General features: G+C 38.1%; 1 protein-coding gene and 1 pseudogene across 1 annotated transcript in view; one reads left to right on the top strand and one right to left on the bottom strand.

Moving 5' to 3' along the window:
* CACHD1 (cache domain containing 1) overlaps window positions 1–26,122 on the bottom strand; it is a 200,334-nt gene that overhangs the window by 95,868 nt on the left and 78,344 nt on the right. The window contains exons 2-3 of the mRNA XM_077892133.1: window positions 25,255–25,317; window positions 524–672 (exon numbers count right to left, since the gene is read on the bottom strand). Coding sequence (XP_077748259.1) covers window positions 524–672; window positions 25,255–25,317 — 212 coding nt within the window. The remainder of the gene's footprint in view (window positions 1–523; window positions 673–25,254; window positions 25,318–26,122) is intronic.
* LOC144305239 (large ribosomal subunit protein uL23 pseudogene) lies at window positions 18,882–19,438 on the top strand (annotated as a pseudogene).

The following is a 26,122-nucleotide window of genomic DNA, read 5'->3' as shown; positions in this document are numbered from 1 at the left end:
ACTAGGCTAATAAATAAAAAAAAGCCTTAACTATGCAGATACTGATGCTGTTGCAGTATTATCTGAAGCCTTATTTCCCAGTAGTGTAGTTGCTATCTTTAAAACTACCAAGCATGAAGTGGGAATTTTTACTACTCTCTCCAAAGACAAAATGCGCTCCCTTAAATTAGCAAACTGCCAGAATCAGTGAGACTATTTTATTCATGACCCACTAGTTGAAACATGACAAAATGTTCACAATTTTCTTAGCTTAACTTAACTTTGCACTCAGCTAATATCTGATACTTTCGAACCTGGATGCTGACCTTGACAAAAGTGAGTGGGGAGGGCCTAGGAATTTCCTAGATATAGAATGTTGAGTTCCACTTCTTGAAAAATTACTTGTCTATGTAAAGACAAAGGGCTTATTTAAGATAGAAGTACCATACACTTTGCAATAAACAAGCAAAGGCATCTGAATATGAATGGAAAGCAACTCAGTTCCTAGTTTAAACAACGAGAAAAAATATTTTTCAAGCCTTACTCCATCATGGAAGGTGGGATAGTACAGCAGTCTTGAATCGCAGTTAGAGGAGAGGTTAGGTGAGCCGTATAGGAAGCTTCTACAACTTGCTTGTTCCGGTTGACCACATCCAAATAACGGTTGAACTTCTCTCGGATTTTTTTGGCTAGCTGGGAGACAAACAGTAAGCAAAATAAATCAAAAGTCCACCACAATAACCCATCGTGTTTTTTTCTAACAGCTCATTAATCTGTATCACAGGCTGCATGTATTAAAAACCTCAGGTGAAACACACAACATACACCCAAAGCTCATTCTACTGTGTGAGTTGAGATAAAAACTGCAAAATGCCCAGGATAGTCAGACAACAATAAAACGGTATCTGCGGTCTCTTAATAGCTAATGATGCATTAAGAACTTCTCACATGTATGAATAATACTGATCCATAAAATGCCTTGCCAGATAAAGAAAAACAGAGTCTATTGATATTATTGTCAGCAGGATGGCAACAGGGCTTACAAAGCAACAATAGTCATTGTAAGAAAACAACTCACTATTTATGGTTCTGGATTCACATAGATTTTCAAGGGAAAAATACACGAAGAAGGGAAATGAGATCCAGAATCTTCTGCTACACAACTCCAGGCAGGGGGCACCATCACAGACCTCCACGTGAATGGCAAATCCCTGGCCTTGTACAATATAGACATCCACATAAAGCAAAATATGTAGTTAAAAATATACTCATGTTTGGTCTGTTACACCTTTAAGATGGACAAATGTCTTTCTTAACTGCTGCAAACAGAACACTTCATCATAATTTACTTTCATGTGGGAATAACAAAAGCAAATTGATAAGCACACTGCTTTTTCCTCCATTGTTGCCATCAAATATCACAGCTTAATTACAGATCTCCAAGGAAAACAGTGTTGTTTTTCTTTCCCTTAAACAAAATGTTACCCAAATGAAATGACTGATAGAATTATAGCTAATTGGTTTTGTAGAGCTATTCATTATCAGTACACTAGAGGAGAACTAATCATCTCCTCTGGGTCATGCAACTCACACGATCCAATAGCTCACAGGCTGAGAACATGAAGCCAAAGTGGGTTATCTTCATTTGTTATTTTCAAGACAACTCCAAAATCTGATTTTGTTTGTTCCCATTGATGTTTGGGAGTTTTCAGAGTTTCACTTAAATAACTGAGGTTCTCAGCCTTCCTAAACAACACACAAACCATGAAGTTTAGAAAAATTTCTGGACATAGCAAGAGTATCAGAGTAACATTTAATTTGATAAAATGTTGTCCAAATTTGTTTTAGCATTTTCAGAGGAGGAACTGTGTGCCCTTCAAATTAACAAATCCACCTGCAATTCCAATCCCTGAACTAGAATTTATTATTTTTTAAAAATCATAGTGTTTTTCTCACTGAAGTCTTTACAATAAAATGTATAGACACAGTTTCCCATCTTAATTTAGACCGCTGATGATTTTGTAACCACTGGCCCTCCCCCTATCGCCACAGACATTTGTCAAAGTTTGGAGACAATTCTGGTTATTTAAAATTTGGTAAAAAGTACAACTGACATCTGATAGGTGGAGGCCAGGATGGTAAATAAAAATGTGCTCGGGAAATAGGCTGTATTTTTTAAACAGAAGTTTGCACTTATGTAACAATCCCTTTTTCCTGGATTCTTACATTCAATGGATAGTTGAGGATGAGAGTAACAGGTCCAGCTTAAAAACCTAAAGTATATTGTCATAGTGCCCTGCATTCCCTCTGTTGCATAACACACATTATGTTTTAATGCTGTTATCTATTTAATGTCTGTTACCCCCCTAGACTGGATGCTCTGTAAGGGCAGGTACTCCATATGTTGTTGTTCATTCCTAGATCTTCAGCACCTGCCTGGCACTGCAGGCAGATAATATTTAATGAATTAATAAAATGGGGGGGGAAACACCTCACCCCAGAGACTCTTGGTCTAAGGATCTTTTGGTCTAAGGATCAACATCCTCTTTAAAAATGTGGAATACTTATTTAAACACAACAACATGTATTCTAGAAAGTCCATCAAGAAGAGCAAGTTCTATCTTTTCTCCTTAGGTTTTAGTATATGTGCTGCCGAAGCGAGCACTCTCCTTAGGTTTTGAAGTAATAAATATCATTAGTTTTCTACCTGTAATATCAAGAGTATAGCCCTTCCTTGCTCTTGGGAACAAATGTTCTGTAACAGTATAAAGATAAAATATAAAAAATAAAAAATAAAAAAATAAAGATAAAATATGCTTGAAATAACTGAAATTCTAAGTAATAGCTTTACAAACTCACTTCAAAATGAAAATGGAATTTGCAACCATTTGTCTCTCTCTCTTTCACATGAATAAACACACAAAAACATCTGAGAAATACCCAGTGTTTCTTTTATACATTTGGAGAATTCTAACTTAAAGTCAGAATCTAGTTAATCATGATATTCTAATTTTGCTCACTGTCCATTTCTGTATGAGCTAAGAATGATTCTTACATTTTTAAATGTCTTATTTTAAAAGGTATTTTTGTGGTTCTAATAACTGCAGGAAAGTCAAATTTCATTGTTTATAAAGTTTTACTGAAACAGTCATTGGTTTACCTAATTGTTGATGGTTGCTTTCATTCTGCAGTGATAGTGTTAAGTAGTTGCAAGAGACTATATGGCTTATTTTGCTATAGGTAGAAGTAAGAAGCCCTAACATGTCCCAAAATAGAGCCATAATCGAGTAGTTTTATAAAAATTTGCTGCAATTTTTTTTTTTAACACTCCCTCCATCCTGACAAATGGGGTCTGTGTTCCCTCTCCACCCATTCCTTCAATCTGAGAAGGGTTATGATGGCTTCTACCAGTCAACTACAGAGAAACTGACACTATGTAACTTCTGAGGCTAGGTCATAAAGGGCCATGCAGTTTTCACAGGTCTCTCTTGGAATGCTCTCAGCTACCACACTGAATGAAGTCCAAGACACATGGAGAAGCCACAGCTAAATGCTTGGTTGGCAACTCCAGCTGCTCAAGTCTTCAAGTCATCTCAACCCAGATTCTTAGTAGGCATCACGAAGCCTCCAGATAAGTCTCCCCTGAAGAAGTCCCAGACATCCTGGAATGGAAATAAGCCATCCTTGCTAAGCCTGGCCTGAGCTCCTGACCCGTAGAATACGCAAGCACGAAGAAATTATTGTTTATGCCACTGAGTTTGGGGTATTTTCTTTATGCATCAATAAGTAACTCGAACAACCAAGATAGGATGAATTCCAACCCTAGATAAACATATTGAAGCTGCGTTATTCAAAGCTGCTCAGATCTAGGTACTACCATCTACATCATCAGAATTTATCAAAACTGTAGCCTGTGGATCGGAAACCTGTTGTGAAGACATCTCAAGGTTCTTCACAAAATTATAATAGTTATTATATAGTGGTGCTTATCGCATGCTACACATTTAAAAATATGATAAATCACACAATCTGACGAAACTCCCATCAATATAATTAGCCAAGGCAGAGCCAGGGCATAAAGCCCCCCGTTACTGAGCTGAGAGTTGAACTAAGGGGTTCCCTGAAGGGGGAGGGGGAGGACAGGAGTTGAGCCAGGCCAGAAGTAGCAGGCCGGAGCAAGCTGGCCACATCTGCCTTCAGCCTCCTAGTTAGGACAGGTCTCGAGCTGCGATGTTCATCACTGGAGGCAGCGACCTGCATACAGAACCCAAACACACATGACAATTAACAGAAGGTCTCAAATGCCAGATCCTTCCACTCTGGATTCACACCTCTCAGTCGGAAACTCCTGTCTTTCATGTAATGATATCTCATCTTGTCTTATTAAAAAAATATATAATAGCCAACATTTGTTGAATTTTAACTACGTGCAAGGCACTGTTCTAAGCACTTCACAAACATATGAATTTAATCTTTCAAAGAACCCTGTAAGGTACACATTTCCATTCCTCCCCATCCCTCCACCCCGCCCCCCGCACACCCCCCATCCCCTCTGCCCCCCACCAAAACAGACACTAAATAAAGGTTTGGCAACTCGCTCAAAGTTACAAAGATAGTAAGTGGTAGAGCTGACACCCAAACCCAGTAGTATTCTAACTTCAGAGACTCAGCTTCAACCTCTATGCAATATTGTTTCTCCCTGTAAGAAACACAGCCCAACAATTCCCTCCTCCCATTTCTTTTCAAACCCATCTTAACAAATGCTGTGAAATTCTTGGCAGAGTACCATAAGCCACACACAGTCTCATTACTTTATAATAATTAGACTTCTAAAAATACATTTAGAATTCTACATAATTCCTATGAAAATCAAGGTTTTGAGGAGTTTTAGAATTGAATTCTATCACGGATTTAAAAAAAGAAAAAAAAAAAAAAAAGGAGGGAGGGGATAGGGCCAAATTTGAAATAATGTATTCTCCAAAAACAATACTCTTGCTGGACTACTGTGGTCTAAGTTACACCAAACTAACTTAAATTGATCCAATTACTCCAGGGTGTTTAACTTTGCTCATAACCTGGAAAGAGAACAGCATGGATGCACTATTCCTTTAAGTGACTTTCATAATTTAATGTTCTCCTCTGGATTTTCATTCAATTAATTCATCTGCCATCATAGGGTAATAAGATGCAATTGTAATTCCCATTTTACAAGTGAAGAAACAGGCATGTGGAGGTTAAGAGTCCCTTGATTCCCATGTGGTCCTCTGGCCTCCCTTGACCCCACTGCCTGAGATGACCTCCCCGTGCCCTTCTGACAAGGAATGTGATAGTGATTCACTATGGAAACCTCAACTCCTGCTCCACTGCAGGGTATTTCTCTCTCTCTAAAAGCAATCTCTTTCAGCATGCCAAGCAAATCCAGGTTGCTCGGCGGGCATAACAGAATCTATTAGAGTAAAGATAGCCCACAGAGAGATTAAATTCTGAATGTATCCGCTAAACTGAAGAGGACTGGCTACCAACACAGAACCTTCCAAGAGGCCAGACAGATTCTGGGTCTGTATCCTGCCATGATCCCTGCAGACAGGAGAAAACAAAGGACGTTCTTAACAAAAGCTACAGGTGGACCCACAATCCTCCTCAGTGTAATTAAAAACATTTTTCTTTCCACAGCTCAGCTTTCATCTTTTATCCTTCTTTATCCTCTCCCCTTCATCCCCTAAGGGGTTCCTGAATGCTGATGAGACGACGGGACTAAAACCATCTTGTCATCTTTTGGGTCAATTCTTTGGCTAGCCAACATCCAGCCATGGGTCAAATGATCAGTAGGTAGCACGCCGGTCCCCATGGGAACGGATTCTAATTTGTCATCATCTCCAGTGACAACGTTTCATCACAACATCAATGAATTTCTTTCTTGCTGAATTTCACTTCCCTTAATTTTCCCATAGACATTTCTGCCATTTGCATACTTCCCCAGAGCCCCCTTTTTTAAAGCTCTCTCTACCTTAGCTTTATAGTTCTAAAGACTGGGGGTGGGGCAGACACACAAAAAGGTAAAAGAAAACAAAAATGTAAAGGCAGAGTACACACTTTATTTATGTCTCTTTCCTAAAACTCCGGAAGGAGTTTTGAATGTTAAGGAAAGCTGCATTTAAAATGCATAACAATGAAGCTGACAGGCACCGACAGGAAAGGTACCCTAGGGGACTGAAGATTCATAGCAAAATTCCTATTGAGTGTAGAAGAGTTTAACATTTGACATTCAAAAACCTTTGTGCTGTGATAAGAATTTAATAGCTGATCCCCTTTCCCTCCAATCCCAGTCTTATTACTCAAGAATTATTATTTCCCCCAGCAGTTTCAAGATTTGGTTATTTAAATGTGACACAAATAATTTTAAGTATATGCAAGCACAAATGCTTACCATCTCTGAACATCACATCACTGCATTCCAAAGTTCAAGTAGAACACATTCTCATGTCTCAGGTTGCACACGGTAAACAGGATATATATACAATGCAGTACCTTTGCTATCTCTTGGTAATTATTTTTAGTAATTATTAACAGTTGCAATATTCTCTAAACAGCTCTCTCAATTATCGGCTAGAAATATTGAGCAACTGACTTCACTAGTCTCAGTTTTCTCATGAGTAAAATAGGAAGACTACCCCCTTTACAGGGGCTTATTGTGCTGTTCAAATGGTGAACATATAAAGCCCAAGAGAAGTACAAGGGATTATTCTTATTGTTCTAGCCCAGTCTCCATACCAGGAAATGCATGTGATAGTGATAGGAAAGTAATGTAAGGTCTAAGTTTTCCAATAACCAAGCCCTAAGTAAGGGAGCGGGCTGCCTGAACATTGACCATTTTGTTAATTTAACTCACCCTCATCCTTCCATCCTGCATAGAAAACCTGGCACAGGGTCGGCAGGGGAAGGAGGGAGCTTTTCTATTTTCCCCTCTTAGGTTAAAAGCAAAATGGCATAAAGGGCTTAAGCTTTGGAGTCAAATAAATTTGAGTTAAATCCAGCTGTCATTTACTAGCTAAAGGAACTAGGCAAATTATTTCTGAGTCTCAACTTTATGATCATTAAACTGGAAATAGTAACAGGTGTTTCATGTTGTTTGAAAACTAAAAGGGATGAAGTTTGTGAAGTATTCAAGAGAATAACATACTGTCAGTGCCAAATAAATGGTACTGATTTTTGTGTTACTAGTGCTGTTATTGTTACTATTATTGTAGTTATTATTTGGGGATTTTATGTATTGACACAGGTACTTTGAATGGAGAATCTTGAAGAACATAATTTTTGGCAATTGGACAGGTGGCAGGCTGGATGCGTTAACACTGGACTAAGGACCGTGCTAGAGCTGTCAATGCCTCTTTGAAAGCACTATGTCCTAAAGGTTATGTAGTTACAGTTGCAGGTAACTCAGGATTCATCTGGGATCTTCTCTTTCTAAACTTAAGGATCTGATAAGGACTTTACTCTGGGTTTTTGTTTGTTTTTTGTTTTTGCCATTTTCAAAGCATTTTTACATGACTCATCTTAATGTGTGCCTTCCAACAACCCTGGGAACTGGGCAGAGCAGGTATTCCCTGTCCCATTCCTACACTCAGAAAATCTAGGCTCAGTAGTGGGCCCATACTCCTGTTGAGTGAGTGTAGAAAGTAGAGATCATTTCTTCTAACCCCTAGCTCCATTTTCTCTATGTGCTACAAACTCTCCAAATTGCAGGGGGAAAAAAAAAATCAAATCTCCCAGATCAAACTAAGTTCTAAGTTCTACTCGTTCTTTCAGTTCCAGCCCAATTTTTGTCTCTTTGAATCCTCCTCAGACCCTTCCTTTCCAAAATCACCTTGGACTCACCATCTGCACCCCTCATAACCTACTTCATATTGTTCATTTTTCCTATTTAAGGATCCCATTTCCCCCTCCCCCACAAATCAGTAGCATAACAATTAGCATTTATGGATTGCTGGCCATGTGCTGGGCACTTTGAAAGTGCAACTATATATCAAGCCTTTTAATTTTCCCAATAGCTTTTAGTAATTGCTATATGCTCTTTTTAATAGAGGTTCTAATTTGCCCAAGGCCACGCAGCTAATAATTAGAACCCATGTTCTTGAACACTATACTATGTATTTTTATTTAATGCAGTGCCTAGCAGCTAGAAAAGACTTAGAAGTGGTCACCACTGTATTCATCTGTCCTCATACAATATACCATTATTTGCAATATTGGAGAAATCTGCTTCTAGTTCTAGGAAAGGGCAGATAAACCTATGAATACTGCTCCTTTCTGGTTCAAGCCAATCAAACTCTGGACCTGTCTAATTCCCTATCTTGACCTGCCCCCTGGGTAGTATCAGCTGCTCTGGCATAAGTCTTGCCTAGAAAAAGAACGCCAGTTCAGGGAAGGTATCCTGATGGCCAATAACCATCATTGTGATGTGGCTGCTCATCAACCACCAGAGTTTGGGCTTTGTGTAATCACTCAGAGAAGAGCTAGGCACAGCAGGCAAGGATACAACACAAAATAAGTGAAGACCTGTAGACAGAATAGGGTCAGTCTGACTTTCCAATGGACCAGAAGCTTCAGGGTTGTCTGACGGATGTGTGGGAATAGCACATCCAGTGGAGAAGCAGGGCAGCTGCTGACAGATGAACTGCAGGTGGACCAGGAAGATTTATGTGCAAGGCTGTCTGGGCTCCAGGGTCACATACCCTGATCCTGTGAGAGGTGGGGCCCCTGTGGCTGAGCTGGGGAGGAGTGCAATGGAAAAAACAGAAGGCAAGTGCTGACATGCCAGAGAACCAGAGGAGGCCGAGCTCTGGGAAACAGTTGAGAGCAGCAGCTTCTCTCTAAGCAAAATGCAGGTTTGCTTTAAAGGCTATAAGGGGTTTGCTTTGGGCAGCAGTTTGTGTTAGGTATTTCAGGAGAGTCATGGAAACACACACCCAAGCCTCCTGAAAGCCAAGGTTATCAACTCAAGGGCTCAACAAGCTCTTGCCCTGGTTTTCACCCCACTCTACCCCTAACAACCAGATCATAACAAAAGAAACAATGGGAAGGGCAGGCTTCAATCCACTTCTTCTCACTTCATTCTGTAATAGGAGCTCCTGAGCTGAGGTTCCTTTAAACCAAAATAAGCAAGTCCTCAGGCCTTCAAAGTTTACAGCCTGTTCCTTCATGAGGAACAAGAAGTTCAGCCTAGTCTTGACCTTAGAAAAATCAAGAGGCTGAGAATTGGGGATTGGGGGGAGAAGCAGGAACCACAGTACAGAGGCTAACCCCTACCGTTTAACTCACAACTTTCGAGAGAAGTTTGCGTAAGAAATTAATCATGGTGGAAAGGGAGCGAAATATCTTGGGTTTCTGAATTTAGTAATTTTCTGGTGACCCATGAAGAACACAATCGTGGAAAAGGAAAGAAAACTCAGGCCCCTCTTACTTTGTAAAACCCATATTTAGAGTACAAATATCTGTGCATAACTTATCAACACCAGGTGTAACTTTAGAAGCATTCCAAGTAACGGGAGGCCATACCACTAGAGAAACTGGGGATAGGCTGGGAGGGCTCTGGGACCCTGCAATTTTCCCCACACCCACTGCAAATGATATCTCATCTCCAACCAATCTGGCAACTTGGGACAGGGCCTGGCACACTGCAGGGACTCAGGAAGTCTTTTCTGTATAAATGAAAGTCAAAACCCCAGCTAACCTCCAGTTACAGGCCATCTGACCAGTGTTTTAGGGTTTCTTGACGGGCCCTTTGAGAGTAGATCGATCAAACACTTGCCAGCAAGTGTCAATTAGCTCAGCAATGAAGTGGAAAGATGACACTGGCAGGGAAACAAAAATCTGCTACCACTAAACACTTCCTTACCCTTGACCTGGCAAGAACTTAGTAAATCCAATTCTTGGGAAGACAATCTTGAAACACAATGGAAAAAAGATGTTTCCATTTCCCCTTTTTGAATATTGACTTAGCTCTCCAATGGAATAGAACATGCCATTTCAGGACTTCATTAATACACAATTCTTCTAATGACCTTAGAGCTCAATACAGTAAGTAGATCTCTCCTAGTCCTCCATTATAAGAAGATAAGTCAGCACAAGACAGAGGCCAACATAAAGTGTACTCCATATTTGGAATAACAAACTCCCACAACATAAATTCCCTTTAAAACTGAGGGGCGGGGGGATCCCTGGGTGGCGCAGCAGTTTAGCGCCTGCCTTTGGCCCGGGGCTGATCCTGGAGACCCGGGATCGAATCCCACGTCGGGCTCCCGGTACATGGAGCCTGCTTCGCCCTCTGCCTATGTCTCTGCCTCTCTCTCTCTCTCTGTGTGTGACTATCCTAAATAAAAAATAAAAAATAAAAATTAAAAAAAAATAAAACTGAGGAGGGGGGAAATAGTGCAAGAGAAAGCATTCAATTTCTTCAACTGTTGAAGACTGGCCTGGAATATCCATAATCACCTGATTATTGAGTATGGCGTGAAAACCTCAGGAAGGAGAGCACTCTCTCTTGGTCCTACCTTCCAACAGGGAGGCCAGTTTGTAATACACTTCTCTCAATAGATAGAGAAAAGGTACTTCTTCGCTTTAGTTTCAAGATACCCGAGTAGTGACAAAGGAGCCTCTGAGATCTTGGGGCCTTTACAATATAGACATAGAGCTTTAAGTATTGATACAGAGGTAGGAGTTTTGTTTTTGTTTTTGTTTCTTTTTTGCTGTTGTTTTAATTAGGAAACAACCACAACACTCACATAGACCACTTATATGAGGTGCAAAGCCTGGATGCTAGAGGGAAATGCTATTAAGATTTGCTAGAAACAAGAAGAAGTAATGTTTCCCATGTGGATTCCAAACCAGAGGAATGAGGATATTTGCTTCAATCACAACAATTTTATTATATCGTTCTCTGAACTATTCTGTGTGTTCCCTTGCCAAACTGCATCTGATATCATTCTCTAACTCACAGTTGGATTTGGGAAGGTCTTCTCATCCCCTATCTGATGACAAGGAGGATTGCAAACAGAAGACCTGGGGCATGCCTGCTCTCTATCGCAGTCTGCGTAGGATTCATTGCTAACACCTTCCTGGTGGTGGTGGTAGTCGGGGTGCCTGACATGGTGTCAGAGGATGTGACAGCGACACTCCTCCAGGAGTTTGCAGAAGAACCAGCATGCACTTTGCAGCATATAAAAGGAAAGCATATAAAAGGACTGCTTAAGCACCAATGAGTGAAAATGCCCACCATCAGCTATTTTAGCATGATCCTGACCTGCCCAGTCTTCCAATATTAAAACAAAGTTGAAATCTTGGTAAGATTTATTTTTTATCAGTGTGTTACTTCATGGGTCCAGACTTTCAAAGGGTTTGGCTAATTCTGAAGCTCTTGATATTAGCAGCAATTAATTCCTTCACGTCCTCACCACAAGTATTTCCTACTGTGCTAAGGAATATATTAGGGATGAGGTGGTCCCTGCTCTTAGAGGAGGCTCACCAGTTTTCAAATACACTCTGAGTTGAGATTCTGTGTATGCATTCTGCCAATGTAGACGATTGGATTGTTTTTCTAGTAGGAGCAGCAGTCTTGTGTGGATTTGGAGAGATCTTGGCTGTTACCTTCTCCCCAGTATTTGAGTACTATCCAACCCAGAGACACTGGAAACGTGGGTATAATGAGCTTAAATTGTTTCCACTTTTAGTGGAATGTTCATTTCTCATGATGCAGTCTTCCTGGCTTATAGAATGAAGACTTCCACTCAGTCCATTCCCTTCTAGTTAGATGCATTTTGAGTAAAAAGCCCATACTTTTCAAGTTTCTGCTTTACGAAAAGACGACATCTGCACACATACAGACTGCAGGGTTATGTGAAATGCTGGAGCAGGGAGAGATGCACAGTGGAGTGGGAGCTTATGTTTCTTTTCCTGCCCTGCTCCAAAGGCTTCATCCTTCAGTACCTGGCTACCAAATACTCTCCAGTGGTGCCTGCCTGCAACACTCCCTTCTCCCTGTCTTTGCTGATAGAGAAACAGTACCTGCACGCCTGCATTTGCTGCATCTCCAACAGTGGGAACACAATGTATAGAAATTAAGAGAATGGGGGAAAAGGATTATTCTGGGTTTTTGCCAAAACAAGGACAAAAAAAAAATCTGTAACTAGAATTCATAAGCCTTAAATATTAGTGTGTGGTGGTGGTGGGAGAGAAAGATTTCCATTTTCTATTGCCGGGGTAAGAGTACATATAACAAATGTAAACATGAATGTTGGGTTACAGAGACTGTAAATATGTGCACAGAATACAATGCATATCTGTAAACAATAGATACTGCATTTTTTGTGTGTGTTCAAAGAGAGTACATCATATCAAATGTGTGAGTACACAGGAGAGGCGTGTGTGAGCGAGAGAGAGAGCAGGATTATCTCCCCTTATCTCAATATGAGGCACATACATTGGCTAACGTACAGGACACATATGCTTAAAGTCAGCCAGTCTATATTTGGCATCAGAATTAAACTTTTCATGCATGCATACAACCATATTTTAATTTCCAAATATAAACAAGCATATGGAACATATGCTGCATATATATTTTTTCCTTAAAATATAAACAAGATAAATAGTTGAAATTCCAAACTGCTATTTATTAAATAGTGAGATAGGTAGCCATCTGGTTGCTTTCATTCTCCTGAGCCATCTTGCTCCCCGCCCCTCCCCCAGGCAAGCTGGCTGAGCAGTTCCTGATTATTAATCAGTAACATTGACAATAATCAGAAATACTGATTATTGGCTTGTCAGAAATACTGATTATTGTCAAAGCTTCATACTGAGAGAGAACCTAGGAGTCCTGAGAGTAGCAAAGGGTTTGCTACACTCTCCAGGGAAGCCATACTATGAAAAGCTTTACCAACCACAGTTCCACACTGGGAATGCCAGAGTCAACCAAGTTCTACTTGCGTGTAACAGAAAGGAAGCTCACTCTATTAGACTTTAATCCTAAGTACTAACTCAACAGCTGCAGTTTTTCAATTACTCCATTAGCTAAAAGTTCTTATATAAGAGGTACTCATTTACAAAACAACGCCAACAACAAAACAAGCCAAAACCCAACAGAAATTCCATAGTGACATACATTATTAGCAAGTGTCTTAGGGTTATGTTCTAACGGAATAATGATGAACTGTGGGGGGGGAAAAAAGAGTGAAAGATTTCATTTAACTTTTATATCTTGTTTATGTTCCTGCAGGATGATCCCTTAGTAATATAATGCTCTTCCTCATATTACATCCTTGTGATTTATTAGAGTTAAAAGGCTTGTCACTAACAGTCCAGAAGGCACCCCAGTCATTGTTTTACCCATGTCAACTGAGCATTTAAACTCAATCTTTTCCTCATTTAGCAGCTAATATTCATCATAGTACTTAAAATGTTTAGACATATTCCTTTCTTGCTTTGGTTGATGAGTAATACTCTCAGGAGAGAATAAACCACCTTCCTTTTTAAAAATTGAAGACCTACAGAAAACTGGCAGTGGAAAAAGTATAAAAAGCAACATCAGACCACACTGATTAAAATCTTGGCCATATCACCTAATTCAAGAATGATTTTGGGAAATTGCTTAGCAGAGTCTCAATTTTCTCAAATCTAAAATGGTAAGAGGAATTGTATTTGTATCACAGGGTTGTGGTAAAAATTCAAGGAGATAATTCACATTAAGCAGCATTTGTTAAAAGAACACAAACTGTTGTGTCAAATAAATAATCTTTCTCCAGAATAAACACCGTTTAGGTACAATCCAGTTCTTGCACCCACCCCCCATTTATTAGAACTCTAGAAAAAATTTCTAGTTTGAGCTGAAAGTACTGCCACATTAGATGGAATTGATAATCTATTCAGACCACTGTTCAGTCTCAAATACAATCAGGAAATATTTCCCAAAGAGGGTACTTCTGTCCTTTGGGGCATCACCTGCAAGAGATTAGCAAGATATACCAAATATATGAACACATGTCTCGTGTGACTTAACTATGTCCTTGGGATAAGCTCTTTGTTTCTCTTCCTACAATGTCAAGTATATAGTAAGTCCTCAACAAATGTTTGCTGAATTCATCAACTATCTACCACTTACCACAGTATGCTCAGAATCTCCCCTCCAAGAGATCATACTCTAGTTTATCCATTCATTCCCAATATCCATAAAGCACTACAACATTATTCTGACATGGTCCTTCCACTTAGGAGTTTATTTTTAGAGGACCTACAAATACCTTAAATTTTCTCTCTGCTTTAAGAACATTTATTTAATATTTTCTTACCATTTCCAACAAAGTTTAAGGAGTATCTCCTAATCATAATATTTGTGCATTTCTTTTAAACTCAAACTCAACCTTGCAGGATTATTTTTGAAAAGCAGAAGGATGTAGTGTAATCAATGGTAGATCTTTTTTAAAGTGACACACTACTTTAAAAAAACTTCATACTGGGCAGCCCCAGTGGCGCAGCGGTTTAGCACCACCTGCAGCCCAGGGTTTAGCACCGCCTGCAGCCTCGGGTGTGATCCTGGAGACCTGGGATCGAGTCCCAGGTCGGGCTCCCTGCATGGAGCCCACCTCTCCCTCTGCCTGTGTCTGTCTGTCTGTCTCTCTCGCTCTCTGTCTCTATGAATAAATAAGTAAAATCTTTAAAAAAAAAAAAAACTTCATACTAAACTCTAATATATCAAGCAGATAAGGTGAATTGTTAGAGGAAGAAGTGGAAAGAAAAGAAAGATAGAATTTCATCCTTACATTTTACAACAGCTTCTGCAGTACCTTCCCTCATACCTTAGGAGATGAAATTTTGAAGATATGTAGTAGAACACCAAATCTAAATTCACTTGAATTCATAATCAATTTCTCTAACCACTTAAGATGACCCTGGACAAGATATTTACCTGTGCATAATTTTCTTCGTCCGTAAGCTTTATAGAGCTGGTTTTGAAGATTATGAATTCCTATAGCAAATGTTTACTGAGTACCTACCATATACTACATGTAGATATTTTTTCCGGATACTGAGAGCGCATCGAGGAATTGAATAGCTCTGCCCTCAAAGAGTTTTTGTTCTACTAGGAAATAATAATATATAAATGCATACAAAAATGCATATAAAAAATAAATGCATATACACATCCTAGGTGATAAATTATAAGGAGATAAATAAAACTGAAATGAGGATAAAAAGTAAAGAGGGGTGCAATTAATAAAATTTAGAAACAAGTGGCCAAGAAGGGCCTCACTGAGGAGAAACACTGAGGTAAGACAGAAGAATTTAAAGGGTGGGGGGAGAACTATGTGGCTACAGAAGATTTAATGACAGTACTTAATAATACATATTCAATAAATGATGACAAATATTATCATAACCAATATGATACAAAGAAAACACAAAAGTAGAAAAATTCTGTCTTTGTCACTTTAACACTTATAATGACCTCTCTGATACAGTTTTCCCGTATGGAAAATGGGATACTGATAGCTGCACTTTTTATGATGTCATTAAGAGGATAAAATGAGAAAATATACATGGATATACTAAAAAATAAAGAGTCACATAAATATTAAAACTATCACACCCTCTCTTATACTATTTTTCCAAAGTGAGAGACCACCATCTCATCTTATGGAACAAGGAATACGTTGGGCCAGGAAGAGGGTTTCTAAGATAAAAAGGAATTTCTCTTGGAAAGTCAGACTATGAACAATAAGAGCTGAAAGAGACCTAGATTAATTTCCAATCAAGGAAACCTAAACAACCTGCTCAATTTGCCAGGGCTCTGGTTTTCGAGAATAATCATCTGTTTGCTCTGAGCCTTGGTTGATCATTATAAATTCCTCATCTGGGTGGCTTCACTAGCTTTCAATCTTCCTTTTACCTTCCTACAAATTTAGTGCCTTTTGTTCACTTATTCAACTAAAATTTCATGAACACTTACAATAAACACAGAGCCAAGTGCAGATTTCAGTAAGTGGGTGAATTAAACCAGGGCTCAGCCTAAATAAATCCCCCAGGGACAGGTGGGGGAAAGGTTAGAGGCAAAGAAAGAATGGAATCCATCTACACCACCTCCAGGATTCCTCTAACTCTGGACAAGTCTGAGCCTTGAACATACTTAACTAGGTAATTATCAACAAAATGTGAGCCTTCAGGCTACTACCACACTAGGTTATACTTGGCTGGGCAATCCAAAATAAACCCAGATTCTGGAAATATGAATACCAAGGTGCAAGGGTATCTCTAGAAACTTTTTTAAAACAAATATTTGCTAAATGCCTACTTTAGTACCAGGCACAGGGAGCCAGAATCAGAACACCTGATTCTCAAGTGTTCAGACCTCCTCTTGACTTCCACACCTCCTCTTGTTTACCATTGTCCCTTTCTTCTGTGGTTCAGTGCACAGTTCAATAATGTAACCAGGTTTTCCTACAGTGAAGAGTTTCTAGTAATAGAAATACACAAGTAATACAAATGCAAAGCCAATATAAATCCCATGTCCAGTCTCCTACTTCTCGACTAGCATGGCTTCTAGTTAAAGCTCCCACTAGTCCCCCTTCAAGGGTCTTTCTGTGATCATTCTGTCCCAGAAATTCTCTAAAATTCATAGATCTTTTCTTGCAGGCGTTACCTAAGAATATTAACACATTAAGAATAGCAATCTTCTCACTCCTTCACTCTTATATGCACACTCTACCGGCATTTTTTTTTTTTTTTAATTTATGATAGTCACACAGAGAGAGAGAGAGAGGCAGAGACACAGGCAGAGGGAGAAGCAGGCTCCATGCACCGGGAGCCCGACGTGGGATTCGATCCCAGGTCTCCAGGATCGCGCCCTGGGCCAAAGGCAGGCGTCAAACCGCTGCGCCACCCAGGGATCCCTCTACCGGCATTTTGAAAGCAGAATACAAAATACTGAATACCTCTGAAAGCAGAATACAAAATACTGAAATATCTAGTCTGTGCCAGCCAGGTAACTTTTTAAGCAATCTTGCAAGATAGACTATTACCTCTATTTTATAAATAAAATGGATGCAGACACTGAAAGGTTAAGTGTCATGCCAAAAATCAAATTGATAGTAAATGACAGAACCTATGTGGAACTCTGTTTTCTGTATCAAAAGATGAGGCTCTTTAGTTCTCCATTCCAAGCAATCCCTACACAAGAAGGCTGCCCCAAAGACTGGAAGGAAGCTTCCTAACCTTTCTGGCCCGTACCCATGGTCTCAGAGGTCCCTTCCAACTCTAAAATTCTGAAACATCCCACTACATACAACTGATTATTTACATTTTGGCACATAAAGTATCCTCTCTCTAAAGACAGACTATGTCTATTCATAGTATCTTTGAAGAAAGAACTATTTTGTGTTTGTTCTGCTTCAGAGTATATTCCTTCTTCTATGAATAAAGGGATATAATTTTGTTCATGATCTAGATATTGCTTTTTAGATAGATTCTAATCCATTGTTTTGACTTGGTCCAAATTCCTCATGACTAGAGACTTGAATTTATACTTAGGTACAAGAATAATTTGGAGTATTAGCATCTGCTAAGTATCAATTTCTTTTAAGACCAATATGCTTCTCCTTTGCTGCACTCCAGTGAATTGTATTTGGTGAAATAAAACATCAAATTCTAAATCTTGCAGGTAGAACTGTCAGTATCAAATAACAATTGATAAAAATAATTAAGAAAAACGACGGACTTCTACCAAAATACATTTTAAATACTAGAGTGTTTTGAAACACAAGAAATAGACTAGCAGTTTGCATCCAATCAGCCCAATTGCCTGCTAAAACAAACAAACAAACAAACAAAAAAAAAATCAACTCTTCTCACAGGAATATAATAGAATCCAAAATTTTTCATAGTCTCCAGAGTACAGTCCAAATTTTTTGACAGAAGAAAAACCAAAGTGTGACCAATTTTCAAGAATAAAGAAACAAAAATCAAGTTCAAATATTTGCAGATGTTAGAAGCAGTAGGCAGGATTCTAAAGCAGCTATCATAACTATGCTCAAGGATACAAAGGAAAACATGCTTGCAATGAATGAAAAAAATCTTAGAAAAATACCCCATTAGAAAGAAACAAGTGGAAATCCTGAAGTTTAAAAATATGATACTGAAGCTTAAAAAAAAAAAAAATCTGTGGAGTTCAACACCAGGCTGAGGCAATAGGAGTAAAGTTAAAGACAGATCAACAAAAATTATCTCATCTGAAAGTCAGAGAGGAAAATAATTTAAAGAGGAGGAGGAGGCATTAACTCAGAAACATGTAAAATATCAAAAGATCTAGCATATATGTGATTAAAGTCCCAGCAGGAGAAAGGAGAATGATGCAGAAAAAATATCCGAGGAAGTAATGATCAAAATTTCCTCAATTTGATGAAGACTATACATTTATAGATTTAGAAAGCTCAACAAACACCAGAGAGGATAAATAAATACCAAGACTGTTAGGTCTAGACAGTTATAGTCAAATTGCTGAAAACCAAAGAGAGAGGGGGAAAAAATGTCAAAGCAGCCAGGGTGTGCGTGTGTGTGTGTGTGTGTGTGTGTGTGTGTGTGTGTGTGTTTTTGGGGGGTGATGATATTACATCCAGGGACAACTTTCACAGACTTCTCATCAGAAGTGGAGTCCAGCACACAATACAACATCATTTATGCGTTAAAAGATTTTTAAAAAGCAATCAGTCTAGAATTCCATCTCAAGCAAAAATATCCTTTAAGAGTAAAGGCAAACAGACATTTTCTGAGCAGTACAATAATAAGAGACTTTGTCACCAGAAAATCTTCACTACAACTAAATATTAAGAGAAGTTCTTAGCCCTTCCCCTTTCACGAAGATGGTGCCAAAGGTGAAGGAAGCCCCTGCCCCTCCCAAAGCCAAAGCCAAAGCCAAGGCTTTGAAAGCTAAGAAAGCGGTGCTGAAAGGCATGCACAGTCACAAAAAAAAGAAGATCCGTATATCACCTACATTCCGACGACCCAAGACCCTGCGTCTCCGAAGGGAGCCCAAATATCCTTCAAAGAGCACCCCCAGGAGAAACAAGCTTGATCACTAGGCCATCATCAAGTTCCCCCTGACTACTGAGTCAGCCATGAAGAAAACAGAAAACAACACACTTGTGTTCATTGTGGATGTCAAGGCCAATAAGCACCAGATCAAACAGGCTGTGAAGCAGCTCTATGACACTGATGTGGCTAAGGTCAACACCTTGATCAGGCCTGATGGAGAGAAGAAAGCATATGTTCAACTGGCTCCTGACTATGATGCTTTGGATGTTGCCAACAAAATTGGGATCATCTAAACGGAGTCCAACCGGCTATAAATCTAAATTTTTTCACCATAAATAAATAAATAAATAAATAAATAAATAAATAAATAAATAAAATAAAAGAAGTTCTTAGACTATCAGTTGATTATCTTTGGAAAAAATGGAAGCTCATTGGAAATGGTCAAGTACCCAACATTTATTTTTCTTTTAATTTGTTAAGTTCCTAGGACAGTTTAAAGCAACATCTGTAACATTCTCTTGTGCAGTTTACAACAGATAGAACTCTAGCATGAAGGGTAGCAGTGGAAAAATGGACCTATAAGGTTATGAGGGTTCTAGATTTCATATGAAGTGTTAGAATATTAATTCCAAATACACTGTAATAAGTTAAGGCTGTATATAATTTATATAGCATAAACCTAAAAATAAGAGAAATATAGCTTTAAAAAGCTAAAAGAGATTAATATGAAATTCCAAAAAACTTCAAAAATTCAAAAGGAGGTGGGGGAAGAACTAAAAGAGGGGAAAATGAAAAAATAGTTGACCCAAATCCAAAAATCAAAGTAAATACTCCCAAAAACCTAAATTGCCAAATTAAAAAAAAAAAAAAAAAAAAGCCTCAACTATATTCTGTTTACAAAAGATACACTGTTACCAATGGAGACCAAAGGTAAATGCTTATGAAAAGACAGTGCAAATAGTAAGCATAGAAAGGCTGGAGTGACTATATTAACATGAACTTAAAGTTCAAGGAAAGACCAATGTAATCAGAGATAAAGAACAACATTTTACAATGTCAAAAACTCATCAGAAAGACCAATTTTAAACGTATACATGCCCAATAATGAAGCCTCAAACTATAGAAGGCAAAAATGGGCAGAATTAAATGAAAAAATACTAATTCCACCAATATAAATATTAACAATCCTCTTAGCAATGATAGGATCAGACATATAAAAATCAGGCCCAAAATAAATATCTAAATTATCAACCTGCTAAACCTAATGGGTATATAAAGAACCGAAGAGTCAGCAACTGCCAAATACACAATCTTTTCAAGTTTACATGGTATACTCACCAAAATACATCATGTGCTGAGCCATAAAACTCAAAATTTCAATAAACTAACAAGGACTGAAATCATATAGAATATGTTCTTTGACCACAGTGAAATTAAATTAGAAATTAGTAACAATAGCTAAGAAAATCCCAACTGTTTTGGAAATTGGACAACACACTATAAAGTAATCCATGGGTCAAAAAAGAAATTAGAAAATATTTTAAAAATTGAACCATAATAAAACAGTGATAAACTTTGAGCTGTAACAAAAGCAGTGCTTAAAGGACAGTTTACAGTGTTAAATGACTCTGTTTGAAAAACCAAAAGGTGTTTAAAAAAAAAAAAAAAAAAAAAAGACCTAAAATTCCAATTTAAGAATTGAAAGACCAAAATTAACCTAAAACATAAGGAAAGAAATTATAAAGAACTTAAATCTTGAAATAGAAAGTGGAGTAAATTAATGAGGCCAAGTTCAAGTTTTAAAAACTCGATCATCACCAATTTACTTTGCCATTCATTCTCTCTCATTCTCTGTCACTCTGATTTATCCATTTAACGGATTTTTTCCCCAAAAAAGCTAGCATTTTGTTTTACTGTTTTATGTTCTATGTTTTTCTTTTAGCCTACAGATATTAAAAGAATAAAATATTAAACACTTTTATGCCAACAAATTTGACAATTTAGATGAAAAGGACAAATTTCTTGAAAAAAAAAATCCACTTACAAAAATTGATACGAAACAGAAAATCTGAGAAGAAAAAAATGAAACCTCCCCCCTAAACCCTACCCACAAAACCCAAAGACCTGTAGCTATTAAAGAAACTGATGCCCACACAGAGTGCTCCAGGTGCAGATGGCATTCTGGGTGTATTTTACCAAAATAGAAAGGAATACCACCGATATACTCTTTTCAAAAGTAAAGGACAAGAGAATGTTTCCAAACTGGTTTTATAAAGCCAATACCTTAAAACCACAAAGTGATAAGAAATAAGGGAAAAAGAAAAAGTAGAACAAGGTAAAGGAAAATCAGGAGTTTGGCAGGCAAGGTGGGCTGCATCTTAAAATACGGCAGTCTCCTCTTTCAGCAAATGACTTCTGAGGAAAGACAAAGCAGGTGAAGGCCCTTGGAGTCCTAGGTCTGCGCAACACCAGTGCAAAGCCCTAAAGCAGGAATGTACTAAGAAACACCAAGGAGGCAAGTGTGGGATCCTGCAGACCCAAGCCTTGTAAGTTTATCAACACAATGGAACTGACCAACTTCTTAACACTGATGTTAATCAGATAGAACAAGGACCCTGGATTTAGCAAATTGGACATCACTGGTGACCTTGAAGAGAGCAGTTTTGTGGAACTTGTAGGGCTGGACAAAGTTTTAGAGAATGGGACAACTGGATCCAGGGAATATAGACACCTTGTGATGGTTTGGGCTTCAAAAGGAAAGAAAAAGTGTGGCAGAACATGGAGAGCAAAGTGGGGTCAAGGGTTTGTTTGTGGTTAAGACAGGAGAATAGCATGTTTACATGCTGAAGAATAGGATCCAGGAGAGAGAGAAGTAGACACCATTTAAGAAAGGAGGAGTACTGCTCAAGGAAAGCCCTCGGTCCAAGGTCAGGTACATCACACACGTAAGTGTTGCTCTTACCACGAATGCCTGTTCCAAAAGAATTCTGAAGTCTTCTAAAATCAGCTACTGCCATCAATAGTTTATGAAATACTGCATGAGGAAAATATGTTTGCTATTTCATTGAATAAGTGATTAATCTAAATAATTAGTAGAACATTTGTGAAAAAGTTAGACCAAACTCTTGAAACCTGTCCAAGGAGCCTCTGATTTCTTTGATGATCCAATTAAGGGCTCCAAGAGCTTCTTTCTCCCTTTGTTTCTTTTCTTCTTCATTGCTTTGTGCCTTATGGATGATGATTTGCTCTCTTTGGGGCACTTGATGAAAAATTTATTTTTCTTGATTCAAGTTCAATTTCATATAACAGCTTTATGTGCTCACACAATTTCATTTTTCAAAGTTTTAAAAAATGGAGTCTATGGGAAATGCTCCTCGTAAGAATGCACGCATGGGATTTTTATTTTCCTTAGGCTGTTGCCATAGACTTTTGGCAGCAAAACTACACAGATACTGAACTAATTAAAGATTTAAAACACATTGTTAGGCATTTAGACCCACACTCTGAAGGTTAATTTAAAAGAAATAATTAGAAAAAGCAAAGTCTATGCCATAGAGAATTTTGTGGTAAGAGTCAAGAATCACAAAATGTTTTTTATTAATTACTTTGCTCCCCTAACCAGAAGATATTAACAACACATTAGATTTACTGCCAACTTATATAATATGCACAAGTCAGATCCAACTCTCAATGAGATCTGATTAGTAAGGTGGGAGAGTAAGAACCCATGAGGTTCTAGTTTTCATTACCCCAATGGAGGAATGATGGATAGAAAACTCAAGTCATGATTCCAGATCCTACAAAATACACCAAAACATGAAGTGGTCCACTAAAGACTGAGCTAAAATAGAGTACAGAGGTCAATAACCTACTTTGGATAACTAGCCTGTTTTGGCTTATCAAACAAATCTTATAAGCAGTTGAGATTGTTCTTATAATAATAATGACATGATAATTATCTCCACATACTGGATGCAAAAGAGGCATAAGATCTATTTGTTCTGGGTTCTTCCAGAGGGCAGACTAGAAAGACTGGAGAAAGGTTAAAAGTACATTCTGGGTCAACATAAAAGAGAACTTTTTGATAATCAGAGAGGGGAAACACAGAACCATGTGATAATTTTCCATTTGAATTACTCAGATTAAAAAAAAAAAAAAAGCTTAGCAGAAGCTATTGTTTTGAATTGAAAATACAAACTTTAAAAATGAACTCAAAAAAATATTCATATATAAAACTTTGTGTCAAACTTGAAACTAGCTAACTTAACAGCCATGAGACTACAGGTAACTTATTTTATCTCTTGGAGCTTTAGTTTGCTCATCTGTAATAAGGGTATCTTTCCTTCAAGGTAATTTGGAGGGGGGGGTGGAAAAATCAATGTAATAAAGCACCAGGGTTCCGTAAGTGCTCATTTGCATGATGATTAAAAAAATTTTTTTAATTTAAAAAAATTATGAAAGGCTTCCAAGCTTTGTGCACAGCTTGATAAATGAAGCAATGACATCGGTCTGGGAAAACAAAACAAGTTTCACATTTGAATACAGTTGAAGAAGAACTTGTCTCTGTTACTTCAAGAAAAGCAACAAAACCGATATCCCTGGATCAGTTTCTTTAAAAGGTTATCAAGTGGCCTCTGGTCTCCCAAAAAGTTTCCCCAAACATGCTTTGTGTAGAAATCTTCCCTACATTAAAAGAAAAAGCGCCTCTTAAATTTCATGACCCTAAAGGCACTTCTCAGTTTGCTGGAATATAAATAAGACAGGAATCATTACGATAAGACTCGATACAGTAAACCACATCATATTCACTGTAATTTAGGGTCATTAGTTTTTAAAAATATCTAAAGCTAAGAAAAAAAGAATACATACATAAGTGCTTACATCCTTTAAATTTAACCTGCAGAAACCAATAAAACATTTTAAGATCTATACAGAGGAAATGCTCAACTTCAAGATTAAACTACAGTAATTTCTTATAAATAAATAACTATCCCATAAATAACTTCACTAATGACAGTTGCAAAGGTTTTTCCTCTTGTACAGCACTTCTGAAGCTTGGATCAAGTCAAGCTGTTTTCCATGAATAAAATAAAGGCAGCATCTCAGATTTTGAATTATTATGTGTTTTACTATAGTTATCTTTTTATTCTGGGGAAGCACTCTGCTACACTCTGGTTTTTAGCTTGGTTCTGTTTTTTACTTAAGTTTCCAGCCTCGCTTCAAATTACCAGTTGATAGTCACATGGTGTAATGAAGTTGGTGGATTAGTTGAAATTAAAACCCAGATTCCTCTTTACCACCCCTTCTTTTCAAGCACAGATCAATTATTTATGACCAAGTTCACCAACACTGTTTTAATTTAGGAAGCAGTCCATTTGAAGGCAGCTGTAAATAAAGCAAATAGAATCTGGCCTCAGAACTTCCTGATCCCACACAGCATTGAAAGAGGAAAGGAAAGAAGCAAAGGAAGGATACAAGGGGAGGAAAGAAAAATCAAAAAATAAAAGAAGCCAATATCCACTGAGCTGCTTCTATGCCAGAATCTTCCACATAAAGGATCTTATTTGTTCTCAATTAACAATTCTCACTTCATAAAGTAGATATTGTATTCACCTTATTGAAAACTTAGAAACTGAAGGTCAAAAAGGCCAACTTGCAGGGCACCTGGGTGGTTCAGTGGTTGAGCATCTGCCTTTGGCTCAGGACGTGATCCCAGGGTCCTGGGATTGAGTCCTGCATGGGCTCCCTGCAGGGAGCCTGCTTCTCCCTCTACCTCTCTCTGGGTCTCTCATGAATAAATAAATAAAATCTTAAAAAAAAAAAAAAAAAAAAAGAAAAGAAAAGAAAGGCTAACTTGTTTACTGGGGGGTCACGAAATAAGGGAGAATTTGACCTGGGTTAGTCTAACTCCAAAGCCTGGACACTTCTTCTGATATTGGATGGAATAATTTCTAATCTTTTTAAAATTTGGATCTGTTTAGGAGTTTTCAAAAACAAAAAGGAATTAAATAATTATTTCCAAAGTATAACAAATAGTGAAAAACCATCCATGGAACCATTCTATCAACTGTCTATAAGAACTTCAAGTGTGAGGTTAAGACCTACATGAAATCATACACAGAACCGGGGAAAATCTCACAACGAGCAATGAAGCCATATCCAAAAGCAAGACAAAAGGCTGAGGACTGAATAATCTCTTACCTGCTGTACTTCACTTTCTCCATTTGAGATTTTCTCAGTGTAAACAAAGGAGTTGAATATTCGCTGGAACAAAAAGAAAATGAACAAACATTAGATTTTCTAAAGACCATCATTTTCTAATGAGTGTGTGTGCACGTGACTAATTTGTTTACAACACAAATAGAATCAGGCAGAAAAAATTTAATTAGAATACTGTTATTTTACACAGAGAAATCCACATATCAGCCAAAGTCAATCACACTTATATAAGCAATACCCAGGCACTTCTGTAGTGAAATAAACCAGATGTCCCACTATATTTTTCATTTTCAGAAATACATTTAATTATAGATTTCCGGAGCCCATGCCATTTTATCCAAGTGGTATAATCTGACAAAGTTGTGTTTCTCATTTAAATCCTGCACTCCCTGAATGCTGTAATTGTTTACAGACACTAGAATCTAATGTAATAAAGGTCTTTAAAAAGGATTCTTTCCATATTGTCTCATGTCCCTGGTCCCACCAGTACCTACCAAATATTATCTATCACCTTCATTACCCAAGCACTCCCTCGAGAGGGTAACATAATAGGGCTTGCCAAATATGTGCGGCCTTAAGATCCAGTTCTTACATGTCAGGAAATGGGACAGCCGTGCCAAGACATTAGTCCAAACTGTGACACACAAGCACACACATTCTTCCACTGCTCTCTGCCTAGCTAGTACCCACCCCCTCCGTATATTGCCTGCGTTTAAAACATCCCTGCAGACTTATGACTTTACCAAACCCCTCCCATTACCAAGCACTCCCAAGAGATTAATATATAACAAACTAAAGAAATTAGAATCCAAGATACATATCTGTTAGAGACACAAGAAAAGAGCACGGA

Source organism: Canis aureus, chromosome 3, assembly GCF_053574225.1.
Source record: "Canis aureus isolate CA01 chromosome 3, VMU_Caureus_v.1.0, whole genome shotgun sequence".
Lineage (NCBI taxonomy): Eukaryota > Metazoa > Chordata > Mammalia > Carnivora > Canidae > Canis > Canis aureus.
Note: the sequence above shows the minus strand (reverse complement) of the source record. Positions and strands in the feature narration are given on the sequence as shown.